The sequence below is a fragment of the Genypterus blacodes genome, unplaced genomic scaffold (assembly GCF_046128005.1).
Source record: "Genypterus blacodes isolate CSIRO-AG114 ecotype Tasmania unplaced genomic scaffold, CSIRO-AGI_Gbla_v1 ptg000003l_1, whole genome shotgun sequence".
NCBI lineage: Eukaryota > Metazoa > Chordata > Actinopteri > Ophidiiformes > Ophidiidae > Genypterus > Genypterus blacodes.
Genome location: NW_027466817.1, coordinates 6,717,018 through 6,736,297, shown reverse-complemented (window position 1 = coordinate 6,736,297; position 19,280 = coordinate 6,717,018). Strand labels below are relative to the sequence as shown.

Here is a 19,280-nt window from a genome sequence, read left to right as displayed (position 1 = left end):
AGGGCAGATTTCCACTTCCACTTGTATATTTTATCCATGTAAGAAGTTTGTGGATAAATATGGTTTAAAAAGACTCTTAAAAATGTTTTTGACAAAGTTGAGAAACATGCTACTTTATTCATTTTTATTAGGTTTTAAAATATTATAGTTAATTGGCACTAAGTGTATTAACAGAGGTCACACATCACACAACCCATAGAGCAGGAATAAAACAGTATGATTATACTTTGCTGGTACTTTGCTCTGATGAGCTTGCAAAGATCCGCTGTGTCTTCTTTAGATCGAAATTCAGTTGCTGTGTAGAAACAAAATGCAGGCGGGAAAAATGTGTGCAATCAGATTCATACATCCTCATTGTATTGAAGCATAAACGCGGTGTGGAAGACACAGATGAGAAACATGTGAGCTGTTTGGTAGAGATGGTAGCGGCGTGCAAGCATGTGGTCCACTATGGGATTACCGGGTCGTTACACATGCACTGCAGTGCCAAGAGAGAGAGAGAGAGACAGAGAGACAAAGGCCATGCTTATCCTTTGCAATAACCCTCATCGGCTGATGTCAAAAGCCTTGATTGATTGCTTTCCCTTCTCAGACAAATTTTACGCCTCAGTCAATGCAGCATCTTTAGAAGACAATCTCACTTTTGTCTGAGCTGTTTGTTGAAGTTTACTTTCCTCTCTATGGCAGGTTCCTTTAAGCTCCTAGCCTCTCGGTTAATGACCTTTGGCTTCTGGGTTTAGTTCACAGAATCCTTAGTTTTTTTCCTAACTTGATGCTTGGTTTCTTGGTTTCTTTCATCTGCTGAAATACTCTCCAAAATAATCAGAAAATGCAACTCATATTCTGTCACGGTCATCTAGTTTATAGCCAAGCTGTCTATCTGACGTTTGTGCATAGAATTTGATGTCAAGGAAAGGACAGAATCTTTTATGTTACGTTTAAGTGACTTCATATATTCTTTAGTACATTGATCTCAATTTGATTGATTTTGTGAATGAGTTAGTCCATTGTGTCTCCCACTCTGAGCCTGCGTGATGTCACTTAAGCTTGTGCTGCTGCTGTACCCTCAAGTGTGAACTCCAGAGTTTGGCATCCATGTCAAGAGGTGTGCAGTCAGCCAGTCAGAATACTTGGATACAGCATGTCAAACTGTCCATGGTGCACCTTGCCTCTCATCCAATACTGCTGGGGTCGTCTTCAGGGTGAGCGGATGTAGACTATTGATAAATGGAGAAATGTGGCAATAAAAACTTAAGAGAGAGTAGAAAATACATTCCTGTTTGAGGCTCAAATTCCACCTTGCAAGCAACACACAGTGACCACCAAAGATCCAAACCTTCCACATCCATGGCCCAGTGCAGTGTTCAGAGCTGTGCGATGTATTGGAGGGCCTGCTGATTCAATTACTGATCGAGCCTGGCTCTTCTTAAATGAGTTAAGCATGGGGGAATGAACACATAGTTGGACATTTGTTGATTTATTAAGTTTTCCTATACTTCAAATATGTTGTTTTTAGGGGAGGAAGAGAGTTTATCCTTGGAGAGTTTGTGGGGGGCGCCGTACGCAGAGGACAAGCAATGTCAGTAACACCTAATGAGAGAAGCAGGGATCAGATGTTTTATCTGCACAAAACACAAGACCATTCAAGCAGCTGTCTGATCTCTGTGTTACCTCTGTCGTTCATAAACCATCAGGTGACAGATGTTTTCCCTGGCTTCAGTTATGTTGTTACAGGAATGCTTACCAACGTGAATTTGAAATGTACAATAGAACACCTAAGAGATAATTTGTGTGTTTTTCCAAAAGACAATAAAATATTATGTGTTTTCTGGCCTCCAGAAAGAGAAACAGAGAAAGGAAATGATTACAGTTCTTTATTCTTTAAGCATTACTCCCTGTTGAGGTAAGTGGTATGTGTCTTTCATATGTGTCAGTCTATCAGTGGGAGGGAGATCGATGATCCAGATATGTAGGTAAGAGTCTCAGAGGCCACACGAAGGACTGAGAATGTTGAATGTTAAGGAAGAGCCTGCAGGTGTTCGTGTGTCAGGGGACCAGAGCTGGACTCAGTGGTTTGTGTCAAGGCACAGGATATATCATGTTTTTAATATGTGTTGGAAAAACCTCCAACCAAACTGGGGTCGCAGGTTTTTCCTATTGGGATTTTCATTTGACTGTAATCTGGTTTGTCCATGAACAAAAGATCACATGCTGTTCAGAAAAAGCTTTGGAACAAATGCTAAAATGAAACCACAAGGGAAGTTTTTGTCAGCACAGCATTATGGGCCAAAAGAAGCAATTGTAGGTAAAATACATTAATGAAAAGCCTTGAATGTTTCGATAATGAACATTTTGTCTTTTCACACCTTTTATTTAGGAGGAATGGCTTCCAACATGACCTCACGTGTGTGTGTGTCTGTATAATGCATCATAAGCTTATTTAGGGAAGTTAGTCTGTATATTTGAATGAAATTCTTCTCTGTAAAACAAAATGGGTAGTATTGTTGTCGAATCAACTCTGTATCTCAATGTAGCTTTCAGCAATTTCGGCATACTTTAGTGACATTATGCTCTCAAGTAAAACCATTCATTTGACCCCAGCATGATGATTCTTTGATGACTGTCAGCCCTGATACCAGAGATGCAGAGCGTGACATGACTGATGTTTCCCATAAGAGGCCAAGCCGCAATGTCAGAAATAGCTTAATAATGAAAATGCATCATGAAACCGTGTGGATTTGTGTTTCAATTTGAGGTTTGAGTTGGGAGCAGATGTTTCTTTGAGGTTACAGTGAAAACAGGGGTTATTATATATGATGAATTATGAGATTGTAGTTTGATCAGTGACATGGTGATGAACATCACTGACACTGAACCCTAGCATGGACTTGCCAGAACCTTCTAAAATGCCTTGTCTGAACAGGAGTCATCCCAGGTAGGGTAAGGTTAACATGTTTTCAAGATGAATCTGATGTTACTCTCTAAGAGGAGGTGAAAGTGACAACAAACCAAAACAACAACACAACTCCACCACATTCTGACTTTTCATCTCAATTTCTTGCACACTGAATTAATCTGTTGTTGTTTGTTGTTATTTTTTCTATGATGTCTTGTGAATTCCGATTTCAGATATTGGATTGGAGTTTTTCCCCTATGTCATAAATCTTATAATTTGTGCATCTGATAAGGAAAAAAGAGTTGGGGGAAACTGTGTTGATGCCAAAAGCTCCTTTAGTCTAATGAGAACAGTTACAAAGTGAAAACAGATTGAATACAGGGAGGTTCTGGGTTCCCTCTAGATCTAGGATGACTCTTGATAGTTCAGCATTTTGGCACTGTCAAAATAAAGTCTTTATTCCTTGATTGATCTGGGGAAGATGCCTCTTGTGTTATCAAGATATCAGACCAGATATCAAACCAGAGATTGTTATGTAATTTGAACAATTTTGGGATTTCTGAAGCTTCTTAGTCTGACCCCCTCAGCCTCACTGTCTGGAATTTTGATGATGATGATGAAGGCAAATAAGCAGGAGTCAATATGGAGAACTCATTAGGGCTCTCAGGAGCTGAGGGATCAAAGTGAGGATGTGTAAGAGGCCAGAGCCCAGAGGTTAAGGGCCCATGTCACCTCTCTGTGAGTTAATGAAAAGTGCAGAGCAGGTCTCTCTCGCTCTCTCTCTCTCTCTCTCTCTCTCTCTCTCTCTCTCTCTCTCTCGCTCTCTCTCTCTCTCTCTCTCTCTCTCTCTCTCTCTCTCTCTCTCTCTCTCTCTCTCTCTCGCTCTCTCTCTCCCTCCCCCCCAGTAAAGGGGCATGTGCTGAAGACTGGAGTTTTATATAGTTTCATCTAGCTCAGTGCAGGACAGAGGTCATGCAGGGCTGTAGGGCAGAACAGGGCAATCGGCTGTGGAAAAACCTTTGAACAGTTTCTGTAAACATTAGTGGCTTTCTGAAATATGAATTCTGATTTGCAAAACAATGTCAGCCTTCTCTTTTACAGAAAATCCTACATCACATTCTCCAGATGGCCCAGGTAATCCTGCTTACCCTTAGAAACCAAGTGTGGGTGTGTCCTGATAAGAAAAAAAGGCGACCCATCCTTGGTTTCTGAGGTCCTGCAGAACTCTACAGAGGTCACATGAACATATGTCTGTCATGCAGAGTGCCTGCCTGTTTTTCACCTTTCACCTTTCACTTTAATACCAAAGTTGCTGATACTTTGTTAACCTTACCTGCTATTACCTAAACTTACTGCATGCTGTAACATAGTATCCCACAGATCAGTACAACACAGATCCCTGATGAATCTGTTAGGAGGAACATACAGTATTTGGACGCTTTCAATGGACAGCTGGTTATAGTCTTCTTCAAATGAACTACCACTATTAAGCTTTAGAGCCATTATGAGGCAGTGGCTCTGACCTTATGCATGAATTCTCTACAGTGTATAGTGAGAGCTGATTGGTCCCAGATTGACTCTCAGACTTTCACCCAAGGGGCTATGGAGCTCATCCACGTAGGCTTTTATTTTGGCAATGCATGAAACTGTATGTGCTTTAGATTAACTTTTGCATAAATATCTAAACAGCAGGGGATTTATAGATGTTATTATAAGGCTACTATTGTGCTCACAGAGTCAAAACACTCTTTAAACAGCTTAATTAGTGGCATGGTAATGAACAGCTGGGCTTCCTTTGTTTATTGGAGTACAGTCTTAGCAGCCATGGGTAAATTTGTCTAAAGGATTTACCATGATGTTATAGAGAGACCTGCATCTGTCCTGTGCTCTCTACCTGGACAAACAGCAAGTGAAGGGAGAGTAAGTCTTTTACCAGATGGGTACAGAATGATAAATAACTTATTCTTTCCAATCTGTGACTTCATCCAACCAGAAGCGTTTCTGTCTGAGCGTCTCCTGCATGTGGGGCCACTGGCCTGACAGGCCCCTGGGATTCAACTGTTTCACAATTCTATATACAACACTTAATCATCTCTGAAATGTTTTGGCCACATGGACTAGAATTAGCAATAACAGGACAAGTCAGTTTGAATTTGTGACTTTAGAAGGAAAGAGAAAATGTATTTGTGGTAAAGTGATTAACCCTCTGCAACAACTTTACAACCAAACTGACAGCCGGTGATGGATACACTTTAGTGCCACTAGACCACTGGGAATCAAAGTTATTGGCATCATGTATTAGCTGTTATTTATTTATTAAATCATCAGACAGTATGCAGTCATCAGTAAACAGTCTGTGCACCAAAGCTTCAATGTTTTGAAGAAACTGTGCTGTGTTTAAAACATCAGATTTGTCTCTCTTATATACACTGCAAACAGAAAATCACGTTTAAGAACCTCAGTAAACCCCAAGAAATATACCAGGAAGCTGAACATTTCTCTCGAAAAATGTAACGTTTAGCAGAAAACAACATCGGCAATGAAGACACATTTTCATTTGTATGTGGTGAAGGGAAATAACTAATTAATAGGCATTCTTCAGCGCTGACACAGCACCGCATTCCTTAGCAGCGTTGATTGGAATCATTATACAGTACTGGGACATGGGTACTGCTGGAGTTCAAGAGGTAAACAAGAAACCAACCTGGAAACCATTTCATCCAAGGAGACAAGACGGGAAAATGGAAGAAAAGCGTAGATCATGTAACAATTCATACTGTATAAAGCGCTCAGGCTTAATTGAATATAGCTGTTTAGGTTTACATGTAAAGTAATGACTGTGTTTAAGCCCTGGTGTGATGTAGTGCTGGCATCGCAAAAATGTGAAGGTTTGGAAGGCTTTGGTTTGGTTTTTGGTCTGATTTAAGGCATCTGCCATCTGTGTTCATGTTGGTAAACCTCAACATGTGGGAAGATTCTTTTAGTTGCCTACAGGAATACACTGGCCTCCGTAGATTGGCTGCAGACTCCGTAATGACACTCTGGTGTTTAACTCTGGGAGTTTACTGACATCAAAGCGCTTCTGTCACACAGGATTCCTCATGAGGCAGCTGGGTCACCATCTACAACGTTAGCAGAGGAAATAAACTCAGTCAAAGTTTGGTTGAAGCCTCAAAAGAAAGACAGCATCATCTTAACTGACCTCTCTCTGCTTTTCTTTCAGACGTTAATGAATGTGAAGTGGATGAAGGTGGCTGTGAGGGCTACTGTTGCAACACCATTGGCAGCTACTATTGCAAGTGTCCTGAGGGCAGCAGACTGGGGCCAGATGGCAAAGCGTGTCATGGTAAGACGCTCCAGTGGATGTAGCTGCACAAACACAGATAGTCCTTAATCTATTTTTGGTGGGGACAATTATAGGTGTACCTGGATAATGGATTTCAGTTCTCCAGCATTGGTTGACCCTGTTAAGTGTTAAGTTTCCAGAGACTGTGAAAGGTTTGAGGCAAGAGTTTCGAATAACTTCTTTGACACGCTGTCACTGAGACGGCGTGCTGTCTGGCACCGAGGCCCATTTGTTCCGTGGCGCTACTGGTGTGAACAAGTGCCCCCGACCTTCAACCCTAGACAGGATATTGTCACTGAGTCATAATTTAGAGCGGCAACCAAGCAGCTTCAGCGGCTGTCAAGTGGATTTGGTATTAATTGTGTGATCCTACTTATGGGGACAGAGATTGAGGTTGGTTTCAAGCTCAAGGAAGAAATTAAGTCTTTGTGTGGGATCATCAGAGCTGATTTGAGACAATTAAGGACACTTCATTTGACGCCTTGAGTCCTTTGAATTGTGTTGTACTGCTTGTGCAATGACGAAAATGGCATTCATTCTCTACACAAAAATGTCATATCTGTATTGACAATACTAATCAGTTCTTTCATCGACTCTGGCCCAACTTTCCTGCATTCCTAAAAAACGTTGAGGCATCCAACAAACAACAAACAAACCCAGCACTAGCCAGAGGTAATAAAGCAACTTGGGTACAGCAAACACGCCAGAAATACTACAACTAAAACATCCCACAGTTTGCCTGATTGCCAGTCACACACACACTCTCTCTCTCTTGGTGTAGCAGTGTGTGTGTGAGGACCACCTGTCCATGACTTCCTGCAGCAGAGCTCACAATATGTTTAGTCTGCTGCTTTCTCCAGCCGTAGCTCAGACACTCGCTCAGCAGCTCAGCTTAGAGGCAGACGGTGTCACACGACACCATTCACACCGCGTGCCCCCCGACCTCCCACACCACTAACCAACCAATCCCACCCCTATTGCCACACACAACCGCAGCCGCTGGTGAAAAGCAGCCATTGTTAGTCCCATTGAAATCTTCTCAAAGTATATTAGCTTTGACAAAGCTCCCCCTGCTTTGTTATGTGTGTGTTAGGAATTGTGTTAGTGTGTTAGAGTGTGAAAGCATGATTGGATGAATCATGAATATGTGATGTTTCTGGTGAGTGTGTGTGCACATGCTGTATTTTAGTGCTCAGTCAGATGTCTAAACTGATTTGGACAAATGGATATTAATTTCTTTAACCTGATCACGGTAATCTATGAGTGGAACATAAAAGGGCTCTGTTAGTGGTGAAAGGCTTCCTCTCTGACACCCTCCTCCTCTTCGCTCGTGTTGCTCATTAAAATGGTCGCCAGTTCATTTTGGTGAGGGCAATTCCCACGGGTCTGCCAGAGAGGCCAAAGAGAGAGAGAGAGGGCTCATACACACAGACACACACACACACACACTAAAAGAACATTTTTAAATTACCTCTGAATGACTTATGGAAACAATGCGTTTTGGGATAAACTGAAACAAATGTTCCAGCAATTTTATACCATTTGGCCCTCACCTCATACTTCTGCTCTGTCATCGCTGCTGCAAACTAAAAAAGACTCCTACGAGTTAGAGATGACAACTGGGTGTGTTGGTGTGTGTGTGTGTGTGTGTGTGTGTGGTGTGTGGGGGGGTGGGGGAGGAACCACACATCAGGCTTAACCAGATGTGTGGTTAAGCCTGATTTTCCTTGAATGGAGTGTTCAGGTATGTTATTGTTTCTAACTTGCTGCTGTCCCTCGCTTCTGTCTCTCTGGAACATGAGCCTGACTGTGGCTCTTCTGCTCTGGTGCCCGGAACAGAAATTGTTTGTACACTTACAACTTCAATCACAAGAGGACAAGCCAAGACATTTCCACATTTTTTCTGGAACGTCTGAGCACATCGTCCTCCTGTGTTACGCCTGTGATGCAGGAAGCAATTAAATGTCTTACTCAGACACATTGACAGGGACAGTGACAGCCTGAGACACTGGCTGCTACAGGGTAACTGATAACATGTATGAAACACCAAGCAAGGGTGTTTTCTTTGTATTCATTAGTGGGCCTCTTACATGACAGCTAAATTCTATACTTCCTCTAACAAACGTTGAACCTTATATTGATACAAAAAAGGTGTTTTCATTAAATTGTCCATTAGCTCATCTCAGGATGTGAGGCAGGATGCAATAAATGCTCTGTTTGTAAAATACCTCTGTACCTTAAGCTTCCATTCGGTTTCTCATTAAAACTGTCATTAAAATGCTCAGCAGGACTGCAGAGAGAACACAAAAGATGAGTCAAGCAGAGAGGCTGTTCATAAGAGCTTTTAAGATTGTTTAAGCATAAGAGAATATCTATTGGTTCTGTTTATGGGATTGATGTATGTAAATATACCTGTATTATACATGATTGTGTGTATTTCTTTGTGTTCAGATGTGAATGAGTGTGAGGAGCTCAATGGAGGATGCCAGCAAGAATGTGTGAACACACCAGGATCTCATCACTGCGAGTGCAGCGAAGGCTTTCGCATGCACACTGATGCTCGCACCTGCATTGGTAAGTTTATATTATAAATGTCTGTATAAATGTCTGATAATTATGTTAGACAGTTATTATATGTGTTTACATATCCCATCACACTGCATATTTACACGACTAGTGCAGGGTCTTTAAAACCACTGGTGCAATAGAGGAACATTACAGTCAGTAACTGCAAAGAAAAAGAAAAAGAAAAATTAGATCAGATCTGTAGATGTATGTTTGTATGTATATGTTAGATTTATGGATATAAAATAGCAGTTGACAATTTACAGTGGCAAATATCTAATAAAAATCACTAATCAACCAAATATTGTGCTATGGGTTGAACTTTTTGCTCTCTAGTGTTACGCCACCTGGTGGCATAATGACAAACTCTTCACAAATAAAATGGGTCGAGAGATAGTTTCAAAGAAATTAACTATTCTGACATTTCTTTATTAGTCCAGTGTACAGTGGGGGATGAAGTCTTAGTTTAGCGGAGGATGTAGAAGATCAAGTGTCATTTTCTCTTTCCTCCTAACCGAATCTGTCAGTAATGAGAAGCATCTCTTATTTTCTTATTTCAGTGATCCACCTTTGCATGTTTTCCTGTGGCTTGATGATTGGGGATGGAAGTGGAGTCACAGAGTTCTTTAATTGTGTCTGTTTAAGTCATCAATGTTAAAAGTGAACCCCTCTTTCAGTTTCACAGCCCTTGTGTGTCATCATGTCTGTGTTTAGAGCACCCTAAAGCCACAAAGCTGATTTTCATATTTGGCACGTCATTAAATCACAGGAGAAATGGGATGGAAAGATCATTAGAAAGAAACCGGTGCCCACTGGCACCAGCTGGAATATCATTTTCCATCTTCCAGCCTTGTTTTCCATAATTACATGGCTGCAGAGCTTAAGGTGTGAAACCCATTGAGATCCCCGGCATATTCAATTGTATCTATCCTCCTGTGTGACTGTAGCTTTTAGAAATAGTCCCTGTAGTCTTTAAATAGCTAATTCAGGTTGTTTCTGTTTTGCTGTAAAGCGGTGAATTCTTGTTCGGTAATGAACGGAGGATGTGAACATAAATGCGTGGACACGGGGAACAATCACTACAAATGTGACTGTCGGAAGAACTACCAGCTGAAGAGAGACGGACGACACTGTGAATGTAAGTAACAGATGTGCTCTATCAATCAATCTGTAGATCCTGTAATTGTTTGTGTAGGTTGACTAGCTCAACGACTCTTATTGGACCAAATTATAGCAACAATTACATTTATTGTAGATTTGGTTTGTGTGCATGGATGGTAGATATGAGGAAGGTAGGGATTTGAGAGAGTAGAGAACAATAAATCATTGTTTCTCACCTGGATTGTGTAAAAAAAAGAAATCTAATTAAATTCAATATTAGCACAAAGAGCATGTAATGACTGCTGGTGTAACATCCCCTGATGCTTCACCCTCTCAGTGAAGGATCCCTGCAACGAGAGGAATGGTGGCTGCGCCCAGCTGTGTCATTCACTAAATGGCCGTGTTGAGTGCAGCTGCAGGCCTGGTTTTCTACTGGCTGGCGATGGCAACTGTGAAGGTGAGGACTCGCATATCACACCCTGAGCGTGCGCACACACACACACACACACACACACACACACACACACACACACACACACACACACACACACACACACACACACACACATTTCACCACATGTTACAGTCATACTGAAGTAAATCTGGCCTATGACAGACCTGCAAACTTGAGAAGTTAATGTTGGAAAATATCCTCCTCATCCATTTTACCAGCATTTATTCTGTGCCGACGATGTAGAGGAATGAAAAGCATTTTTGCAGACAATATGGGAGCGCAGTTTTATAATCGCTTACTCAACAGTGAGACTGGTTCACTGACCCCCAGTGTCTTAACTCCAAAACAAAGGCCACATTCATTACCAGCTGGCCTTTCTCTTAGTGCCTTATGGTGTGTAAGAGAGAAAACCATAATAATCCAGTTACTGATGGCCAATAGGGTCAAATTACTTAACTCCTGGCTAAGACCTGAGCACAGGAAAGCTTATTTCAAATCCATGAACTCTCACCCCTGTCGGCTTTGTCTGAATATGACTGACAGAGACATTCTGAATTAATCTTGCTGTTACTCCCATTGCTGATGTGTGTTTTGGTTTAAATGTGTAATTGTGTGTCTTTGTATATGTATGTCCCTGTCCCCTGTCCTCTGTCCCCCGTCCCCTGTCCCCTCAGATATTAATGAGTGCAGATCGGGTCATGCCAGGTGTGCCCATAGCTGTGTGAACATGGTGGGTTCCTTCAGTTGCGTCTGTCATCCTGGCTTTGAACTCGGCGCTGATGGAAAGCAGTGCTACCGTAAGAAATGACGAGTGATCGTGACAGAAAGCAAATAATTAAACACCCACAACTTCAATTTGCAATCAAACATGTTACTTTTGTGCAAGTAATCTGACAGTCAAAATTAAGTCAGTAGAAACTTGATGTGAGCTCTTAAAGTGTGTGAGTGGAAGTTTGAATGAAGCAACCACTTTACAATCGGTGCAGACACATTAGGTTTAACACACTGTAGTAGAATAAACACCAAGAAATGTTTTTCACCTGCTTCCATGGTCTGCAGCTAATAATTCCAACCCTTGGTCAAACCAAAGTCCTCCTCCACACAGCTCTGTATGTTTTCTTTACTTGGTTTTGGTTTAAGGATATACACTATTCTCTGTTTGGATCCAATATAAAACACACACAGCACAAAATACAGCTTATGACAGTGATGAGTGACCAGTGATGAGTGAGTGAGATTCCTGAGTCCAGAAGAACTTCCTGAGAACTAACTTCCCGACATGGAAAGTCAAATGAGGTAAGTGTTGTATTTGCTTGCATTGGAAGTATAAGAAAGCACACATGATGGATTTTTTTTGTCCTTCAGGCATTGAGATGGAGATCATTAACAGCTGCGAGAAGAACAACGGAGGCTGTTCTCATCACTGCGAGCACACCACCAACGGCCCCCTTTGTTCCTGCAACCAAGGCCACCGGCTGACCCAGGACAGGAAGACCTGCGTAGGTCAGTTCTGCTGGTTTGTAGCTATGTTGTGGTTGCTGTATTCCCTGTTCTGATGGATTGTTTGTTCATATTCCTCTCCTGTTATGATGCTGTTATGACACCCCTCCAGATAGTGACGAGTGTGACACCGGCGAGGCCTGCTGCAGTCACTTCTGTAAGAACTACCCAGGCGGCTATGAGTGTAGTTGCAGAGCAGGTTACAGACTGAACCCAGACGGCTGTGGATGCGATGGTGAGACTCGTGTTTGATGACCCAGTGTGATGCCATTCAGTGTTTCTTCTCTCATGCTTTGGGTGTGAATCCAACTGGGGTCTTTCTGTGTGGAAATTGTCTCCATTTTGTCTGTGAGGGGTTTCCTCAGGGTGCTCCAGGTTCCTCCAACCTCCAAAAACATGCAGCTTAGGTGAAATGGAAAGTTTAAACTTGCTTGTAGATGTGACTGAGGTTATCTGTGACAGTTTGGAATAATCTCCCACAACCCCCTACGAATAATTAAGGTGGTACAGAAATGGATGGATGGACGATACGATGGACGTCACAGCTTCATCTGATTTGCAAAAAATGACATGACACTCTTCCTTTTGTCCTGTTAGATATGGATGAATGCCTGGTAGACACTTCCGGCTGTGAGCACTTCTGTATCAACACCCTGGGAACGTATGAGTGTTTTTGTCAAATGGGCTTTCGATTGGATAAAGACCAGCATTCCTGCATCCGTGAGTTTCACCTACGATGTCTTTTCTTTCGTAAATGTTGTAAATTTTGCTTTGGAATTCATCTGGTGAGTATCCATCATGTCCAGGTTGCCAAGTTTGGTTAGGCAACAGCTTTCAGCTCAGTCAGATCATCCTAACCTGAGTTCATTCGGTGTTTTCAGCTTTGTACAACGGAGACCTAGAAGAAGATGAAGAAGAGGACGAAGACGACGAGGAGCAGCTGGAGGTCCACAGATTGCCAGACCTGCTGTTCCGGCAGGCTCCTCAGCTTGTACGCTACACAGCAGCGTTACACTCCCCATATGGCAGTGATGATTATGATGAGAGCAGAGAAAAAGTAGTGGAGATTCAAAGGGAGCGTCGAGGAGAACTTAGACTGGTCAGCAGCATAGGTACAAGAAAACACACCATGATGCCAATTTGCATGATTTATTCAATGATGTTTTTAGATTAGATTCAACTTTATTGTCAATGAGCAAGTACAGGTACAAGTCAATGAAATACAGTGTCTCATTAACCTTCAATTTGCAAATTAATATAGCTTATGTCTCTCTTTGTAGTGTGTCTTGATGGCTCATTCGGGGAGGACTGCAGTGTGAGCTGTGAAAACTGTGTGAACGGAGTGTGTGGTGCAAACAGAGACGGCTGTGAATGTTCCTCCGGATGGACGGGGATCATCTGCAATGACAGTGAGACATTTTCCTACAGTATAAGTGTTTTATTTCCTTTGTCTCCATGAAATGTAACCTGGGATTAGTCACACAGATTGATGATCCTGACCACTCACAAATGCAAATCAAGCGAGCTCATGAATGTGGCCAAGAAGGCAAAGATTTATGGTAGAGGTCTTTATGTGAAACAAAGCTGCAGGATATTGTAGCTGAAACCCGACCTGAAGGAGACAGAGGACAGTCAGAAGTATTCCAAAATAGGTAACTGGACTCAATACACACTGTGGTTCCGTGTTCTTTTACCTCCATCACTCCTTTTATTGCTGTTGGGACAGAACCCCCCCAGTTTCCTGTGCACTTAAGTTCTCACTCTCCTTTGGCGATTACACACCATGTGATCACAGCTGATACCGACAACAATACCACAGAACCTTAGCTGACCCAGTCAGATATTATTACAGTTGATTGAATAGTATTTTGACTCAATTCTGAGCCAAGTCTTACTTCATAGGCCCCATAGTAGATGCACAAAACCTTCAAACAACAAACAACAAACTTTGTAGCTACAACAAAAACAAGAACGCTTAAAATTTTTGTGGGTCACATCACCAACAGGTTACTTTACAAAGTGCCACTGCTGTACCCTTAAACACTTTCTTTAGTAATGGAAGGAAACATCTGAAATAGATTAAATATGACGCTTAGCCAACATTATAGCCATTTTATACTCTTCTTTTACAGCACAAATCCTGGCAGCTGCTCTACGCTCTGCTGTATTCAACATGTCCCCAGGGAGCTCCAATGTCTTGACTTGACTTGAAGGACTTTTCCTTAGATAGATAAATTTTCCATGAGGATGTATTGTGACTGTTAGAAAATTGGTGAGATTTAAAATTACATTTTGTTGAAAGTGAAATATTGATGACTGTCTGGCTGAGACACACGCACATGTATGAGAGACCAAAATGCATAATTCATTCATGCACAGATCATTTATACAAAGGTATGTACGGGCGCATAATGTTAGAAGGCAAGGCTGCACACACACACACACACACACACACACACACACACACTCACACACATTCACACACAGCACAAGTTATTACATGTCATTCCCATAGGACACATCCTCTTCTAGTTCTATGCATTTGTACTAGCCGTTGGGATGTGGTGTAGATTTTGTGCGAGAGATGAGAGGGCTCCCTTTGCGCATCGATCCTGCGCCATGTATCAAAACCTGTCTGCTCCTCTGCGTGGGCGGCAGCGTTGTTTATGGCTTCCAGAAACGCAGGAGCGGCGAGGGAATCAATCTGTCTGCTACTGGAGCGCGGCCAGGGCCCACTACGAGCACAGCCTCAGGCCAAGGATGTCCACTGTAGGTTAGGAAGCCAGGCTCCATTGTTCCCATCCAGCTCGGTGATTAATGGGTGTCTTTGGTCTGAACTCTTAGACGGGGCTGTAATCATGAGGAGAGCCATGTGGGATCAGTCTGTTAGAAGCAATCTCTCACTTTGAGCAGCAGTTCTTCAGATACATACCCTGAAGGTGATAGCTGTGGAAATGAGACACATTTTAAGGTGAAATAGATGAGCAATGTTGTCGGCCTGCAGCAATGATATAGGAACCAATATGTAATAACATAGTGTGATGGTCATAATTTTAGCCTTTACAAAGCTAAACCAGTTTACAACTTTGTCTTACGTCACATTTTATAATGAAGTCCTTTTGTCCTCTGTTCAGGTTCATTGTCAAACTTTACAAACACCTTTCTAACTTGTCGGCATCCCAAATGAAACACTGAATTATTGACTGAACTATCTAATCAGGAAAATAATATTTGTGTTTTCCATATGTTATTATTTATTTCTTATTACAAGACACCGTATTCCCACACAGGTCACATTTAGCTGGTCTATCTTCCTACAGAGTGACATTGACTCGATGCAGAGAACTGTAACGCTTTAGCATCTTAACGAGCCAGACGGTCCGTGTCGTAACTGTTCACAAGGCCGGCGAGGTTAAGAATGTCAGACGGCCACACACACACCACAGGGTGTGTGTGTGGCCTGTGATAGGATGGAGGACTGAGGTGTTGACTCAAGAGAGTCCATAGCAAAACCATTTGTAAATGTCTTATGTTCTCTGCAGTGCCATAGTGAGGCTGCAGCGTTAATGTCCCATCCCTGAGTGTGTTGAGGATCATTTTCAATATGTCCCCTTTCCTCCAGCTTGTCCACAGGGGACATATGGACAGACCTGCAACAGCCTATGCCGCTGTCAGAATGGAGGTCTGTGTGACCCCGTGGACGGAAAGTGTTTGTGCCCACCTGGAGTGCAAGGCCTGCGCTGCGAGGATGGTTTGTACACAAACACACACGCACACGCACACACACGCACGCACGCACGCACGCACGCACGCACGCACGCACGCACGCACGCACGCACGCACGCACGCACGCACGCACGCACGCACGCACGCACAACAAAGGTGCAAATACAATAATAAGGCTCTAAACAATCATTTAGTGTGCTGAGACCTGCCACAGATCTTATCTTCGTATGTGTAATGTATCTTTACTCAAGCTGTCTTGTGTGAAAAGTTCTGTTTTGTATTCCTTGTGTCATGTCCACAGGTTGTCCAACGGGCTATTTTGGGAGAAATTGTCAAAGAAAGTGTAACTGTCCCAACAATGGACACTGCCATCGTCTCTACGGAGGCTGCCTGTGCTCACCGGGGTTATACGGCCGTTTCTGCCACCTGCGTGAGTACAAAGCATGCATGCTGGGGTGATGAAGCTAGAAAGACGATAGTGATGATGATGATAATGATTATTATTTAGAAGAAATATTAAAACGTGAGTTTAATTATATTATTTTCACATTTGTTAGTAGCGCTCTTACAGTATAAGACAGTAAGCACCTAAAGCACATAAATGGCTCTATGCAGATTATGTGACATAAACATTATTTCACAGGTATATGAACACACAAACCATTAATATTAGGCTTTGGTGCCCGATGATTAATGATGATTAATATAAAGTTCATAAATAAGCTATATTAAACAATGTTTAATGGAATGTACACTTTGTTAGATGTCAACAAATTCAAATGATCAGATTAGTTATACAAAGGAAGTTAGTATCATTATATTGTAATTGAATTGTATAGATGTTATGTACAGATCTGCGGCTTGCCATTTGCTTTTGATGCCATGTTTAGTCCTCATCACTGGAAGCAACTGGCCGCTTTGATGGTGGCACCAGATGAGACGGCAGCTCTCTGGGGAGCCAGTGGCCTTCCAGCTTCCCCTCGATAAGGTGGACAGCTAATGCAAACTCCTCATTGTCCAGCATGCCGTCACCGTCCACATCAGACAGCCTCCACACTTGTGCGAGCACAGAGTTGGGCAGGAGAGTCGTCATCATCCACTTTCTGACTTTGGTGCCGCTTAGTTTGCCCTCATTTGGTCTGAGGTTGTAGAAAATCTCGTCATATTTTGGCTTATATTTCTCCACTGACCACTCATTGAGGTCTTCATTGCTGTCGTCATCTTGGCGGAATTCTTTGAAGGGATCTCTCTTGTAATGCTCTCTCCGGAATGTTCCCAAAAATTCACCATCTAGCACCGCAGGGACTGATTTCTTCCTCTGTTCTTGCGGTTGAAGCAAAGGCATCAGCTTTGCAATATCAGAGGACAGGAGTTTGTCTAAGGAAGCCATCAGACTTGGTTTTAGTGCCTTAAACTTGGAGAAATCTTGACCCAAAAGTCGCTCCTGAAAGTTGAGGTACATTTTAAAACATTAACAATCAAAAGGAGAAATGCAATATTTAAAAATATATTTTTTAAATAGGAAATAGAGAAGCGGTTGTGAACCTGCATCTTTGTGCAGTCGGGGAAATCACCAGCTGGAACTCGATGTTGCTGCTGGATCTTGGTGAAAATCACCGGAAGCTGGTAGATCAGATTGTGTTTCTTGGATGCTTTGCAGAAGATGGTGGGCATCTCTTGCTTCAGATAGCTGATGATGTGCGCATGAGCCTGGGAAGTGGACAAGGCCGCATATGACATGGCAAGCATGTTTCTAAATATGAACGCAAATTATGGATGCTATGATACCACATCTGAAATGATCAGAGACCCTTTCACCCTTTCTTACCCTCACTAACCGTGCCCTCTTCACCAGGTCGTTCAGCTTCCGTACTGCAGCATTGCGCGGCAGATTCCTTATGTCGTTCAACAGATCCTCCTCTTCCAGCTCTATCAGCTGGTAGTGGTCACACGCCTGCCTGGGCTCAGACCAAAAGGACCCAATGTAAACACGCAGTATCTCAGGGGTTCGAAAAACTTTCCCTAATGACCACATGAGGGCGCCGTACACCCTCATGAGCTGTTGCGAGTCCACTCTGTCAGCTTTGTTCAGCACCACGCGCAATTTGTCCTCGTAGCCACAGAGAGCCCCGAATGCCCGGGTGAGCTCATCGGAGAACTCCAGCTTATGTGCATCAAACAGCAGGATGATCCGATCCACACGCTCGGCGAACCAGCGCAGCACTGCTGGGAAGTCGTAGCCTGGGGATCAGGAATGAAAACAGAGGGATTTCATTAACATTCTATGTAATGTGGCAAGCCTCATGGCCTCAAGGCTTAGAGGAATGTGTAACATATCCCACCGGTCCTCACTGGTCTCAAGCCATTTCAGTTACGCCCATTGATTAATGTGTCCATAAAGCAAATCCTGCTCAGTTACTTACATCCCCTGATCCCCTCCCTACTCACTGTCATAGCACAACGTCCAAATCACTTTGCTGCTGCCTCAAAACTTAAGAACAAAGAGAAGTAAAGACTTCAGAAATCAGTTTCCACAATAACAAATAATTCAGGAGGGTATTTTGTCTCACCTCGACTCAGTTTTTTCCGAGCAGCAGTTAAGATGCCCGGTGTGTCGATCATGCTGATACTCTCCAGGACCTGATTTGACATCTGAACACACTGAAACCTGCACAAAAAAAAAGGTCGTGGCAGTATAAACACTTTAAATGTCCAACTCTTATCTCATCATCTGAACTCTATCCTGTATTTGCACAAATAACGTAAAGGCATCAGACATGAACATAGAAAGACTTGTAAGTGATGGATAGAAGAAAGAAGGAGACAAAGAAAGAGCAAGTCGCTCTTTTTGTACAAGTTGTAAGCGGCCGAGTCCCAGTACCTGTTTAGAAAGGTATTCCCAAAAGGGTCGAGGTTGCGGAAAGGCTTTTTTGGATCCACCGTAAGAGCATTCCCCGGAATGATTCCCTCCACATCTCCGTACATAAGAGCAGAGAAGCAGTCAGTGGTTGGCTCCGGCCCAACTCTGCTGCCAGGAAAATCTTGTTCTATGAGATACCTAAAGTCACACACACACACACACACACACACACACACACACACACACACACACACACACACACACACACACACACACACAATACAGTCATCTACACACAAAGTATTTCAACAATACACTTTAAGTGCAGTTACGATCTTACCTGATGAAAGTGGTCTTTCCTGTTGAGTACTGGCCTATCACCAAAACCATCGGTTTGTTGTCAAAGTCTGCATCTTCATAGCTCGGAGAGTGAAAGTGATGGAAAGAATAGTGTTTCTCTATTGGCAGCAGGCGCTTATAATAAAGATTCTTCAGCTCCTCTGTGACCACGCTGACGTCCTGCAGTGTGTTGGTGTTGTTCCTAAACCAGCGGAGGGACATGGCCACAAGCTTTTTTGGGTGCGAAAGCTGCACTCTTGCGAAGAACCAAAGTGGATGCTGGTAGTTTGTGCTGCAGGACTATTATCTGAATCTCACAGCTGTCTGCTCTGTCCTGCAGCAGGACATGCAGAGGGTGGAGAGGGTGTAACCAGAGACTGCAGCTGCACCTCACAAAAACGTCTAATATCAAGCGGGACAGGGTGGAGTGGAGTTGCTGTTGCTGAAGAGGGGAAAATCTGATTTTACGTAGATCGCTTTTAATTGCACAGCT

At 42.9% G+C, this 19,280-nt stretch overlaps 2 protein-coding genes across 2 annotated transcripts in view; one reads left to right on the top strand and one right to left on the bottom strand.

The window, feature by feature from the left end:
• Positions 1-19,280, top strand: part of egfem1 (EGF-like and EMI domain containing 1) — a 43,527-nt gene that overhangs the window by 8,756 nt on the left and 15,491 nt on the right. Inside the window, exons 5-16 of the mRNA XM_076139055.1 lie at positions 6,120-6,242; positions 8,694-8,816; positions 9,820-9,945; positions 10,246-10,365; positions 11,037-11,159; positions 11,728-11,865; positions 11,975-12,097; positions 12,460-12,582; positions 12,744-12,974; positions 13,143-13,271; positions 15,485-15,613; positions 15,890-16,018. Coding sequence (XP_075995170.1) covers positions 6,120-6,242; positions 8,694-8,816; positions 9,820-9,945; positions 10,246-10,365; positions 11,037-11,159; positions 11,728-11,865; positions 11,975-12,097; positions 12,460-12,582; positions 12,744-12,974; positions 13,143-13,271; positions 15,485-15,613; positions 15,890-16,018 — 1,617 coding nt within the window. The remainder of the gene's footprint in view (positions 1-6,119; positions 6,243-8,693; positions 8,817-9,819; positions 9,946-10,245; positions 10,366-11,036; positions 11,160-11,727; positions 11,866-11,974; positions 12,098-12,459; positions 12,583-12,743; positions 12,975-13,142; positions 13,272-15,484; positions 15,614-15,889; positions 16,019-19,280) is intronic.
• Positions 15,856-19,125, bottom strand: LOC142989575 (EH domain-containing protein 2-like). The gene is made up of 6 exons (XM_076139180.1): positions 18,789-19,125; positions 18,470-18,646; positions 18,159-18,256; positions 17,417-17,829; positions 17,134-17,298; positions 15,856-17,032 (listed from the first exon to the last, which is right to left on the bottom strand). Exons 1-6 carry the CDS (start codon positions 19,007-19,009, stop codon positions 16,475-16,477), a joined length of 1,632 nt encoding a protein of 543 aa, XP_075995295.1. The 5' UTR covers positions 19,010-19,125; the 3' UTR covers positions 15,856-16,474.

Bases quoted from the DNA above. Each gene is read 5' to 3' on its own strand.
- LOC142989575 (XM_076139180.1), bottom strand. From the start codon at position 19,009: ATGTCCCTCCGCTGGTTTAGGAACAACACCAACACACTGCAGGACGTC. The intron at 18,257-18,469 runs GTACTGGGACTC...TTTTTTGTGCAG, and splicing joins GGGAATACCTTTCTAAACAG to GTTTCAGTGTGTTCAGATGT. The intron at 17,299-17,416 runs GTAAGAAAGGGT...TCCACTTCCCAG, and splicing joins AGAGGGCACGGTTAGTGAGG to GCTCATGCGCACATCATCAG.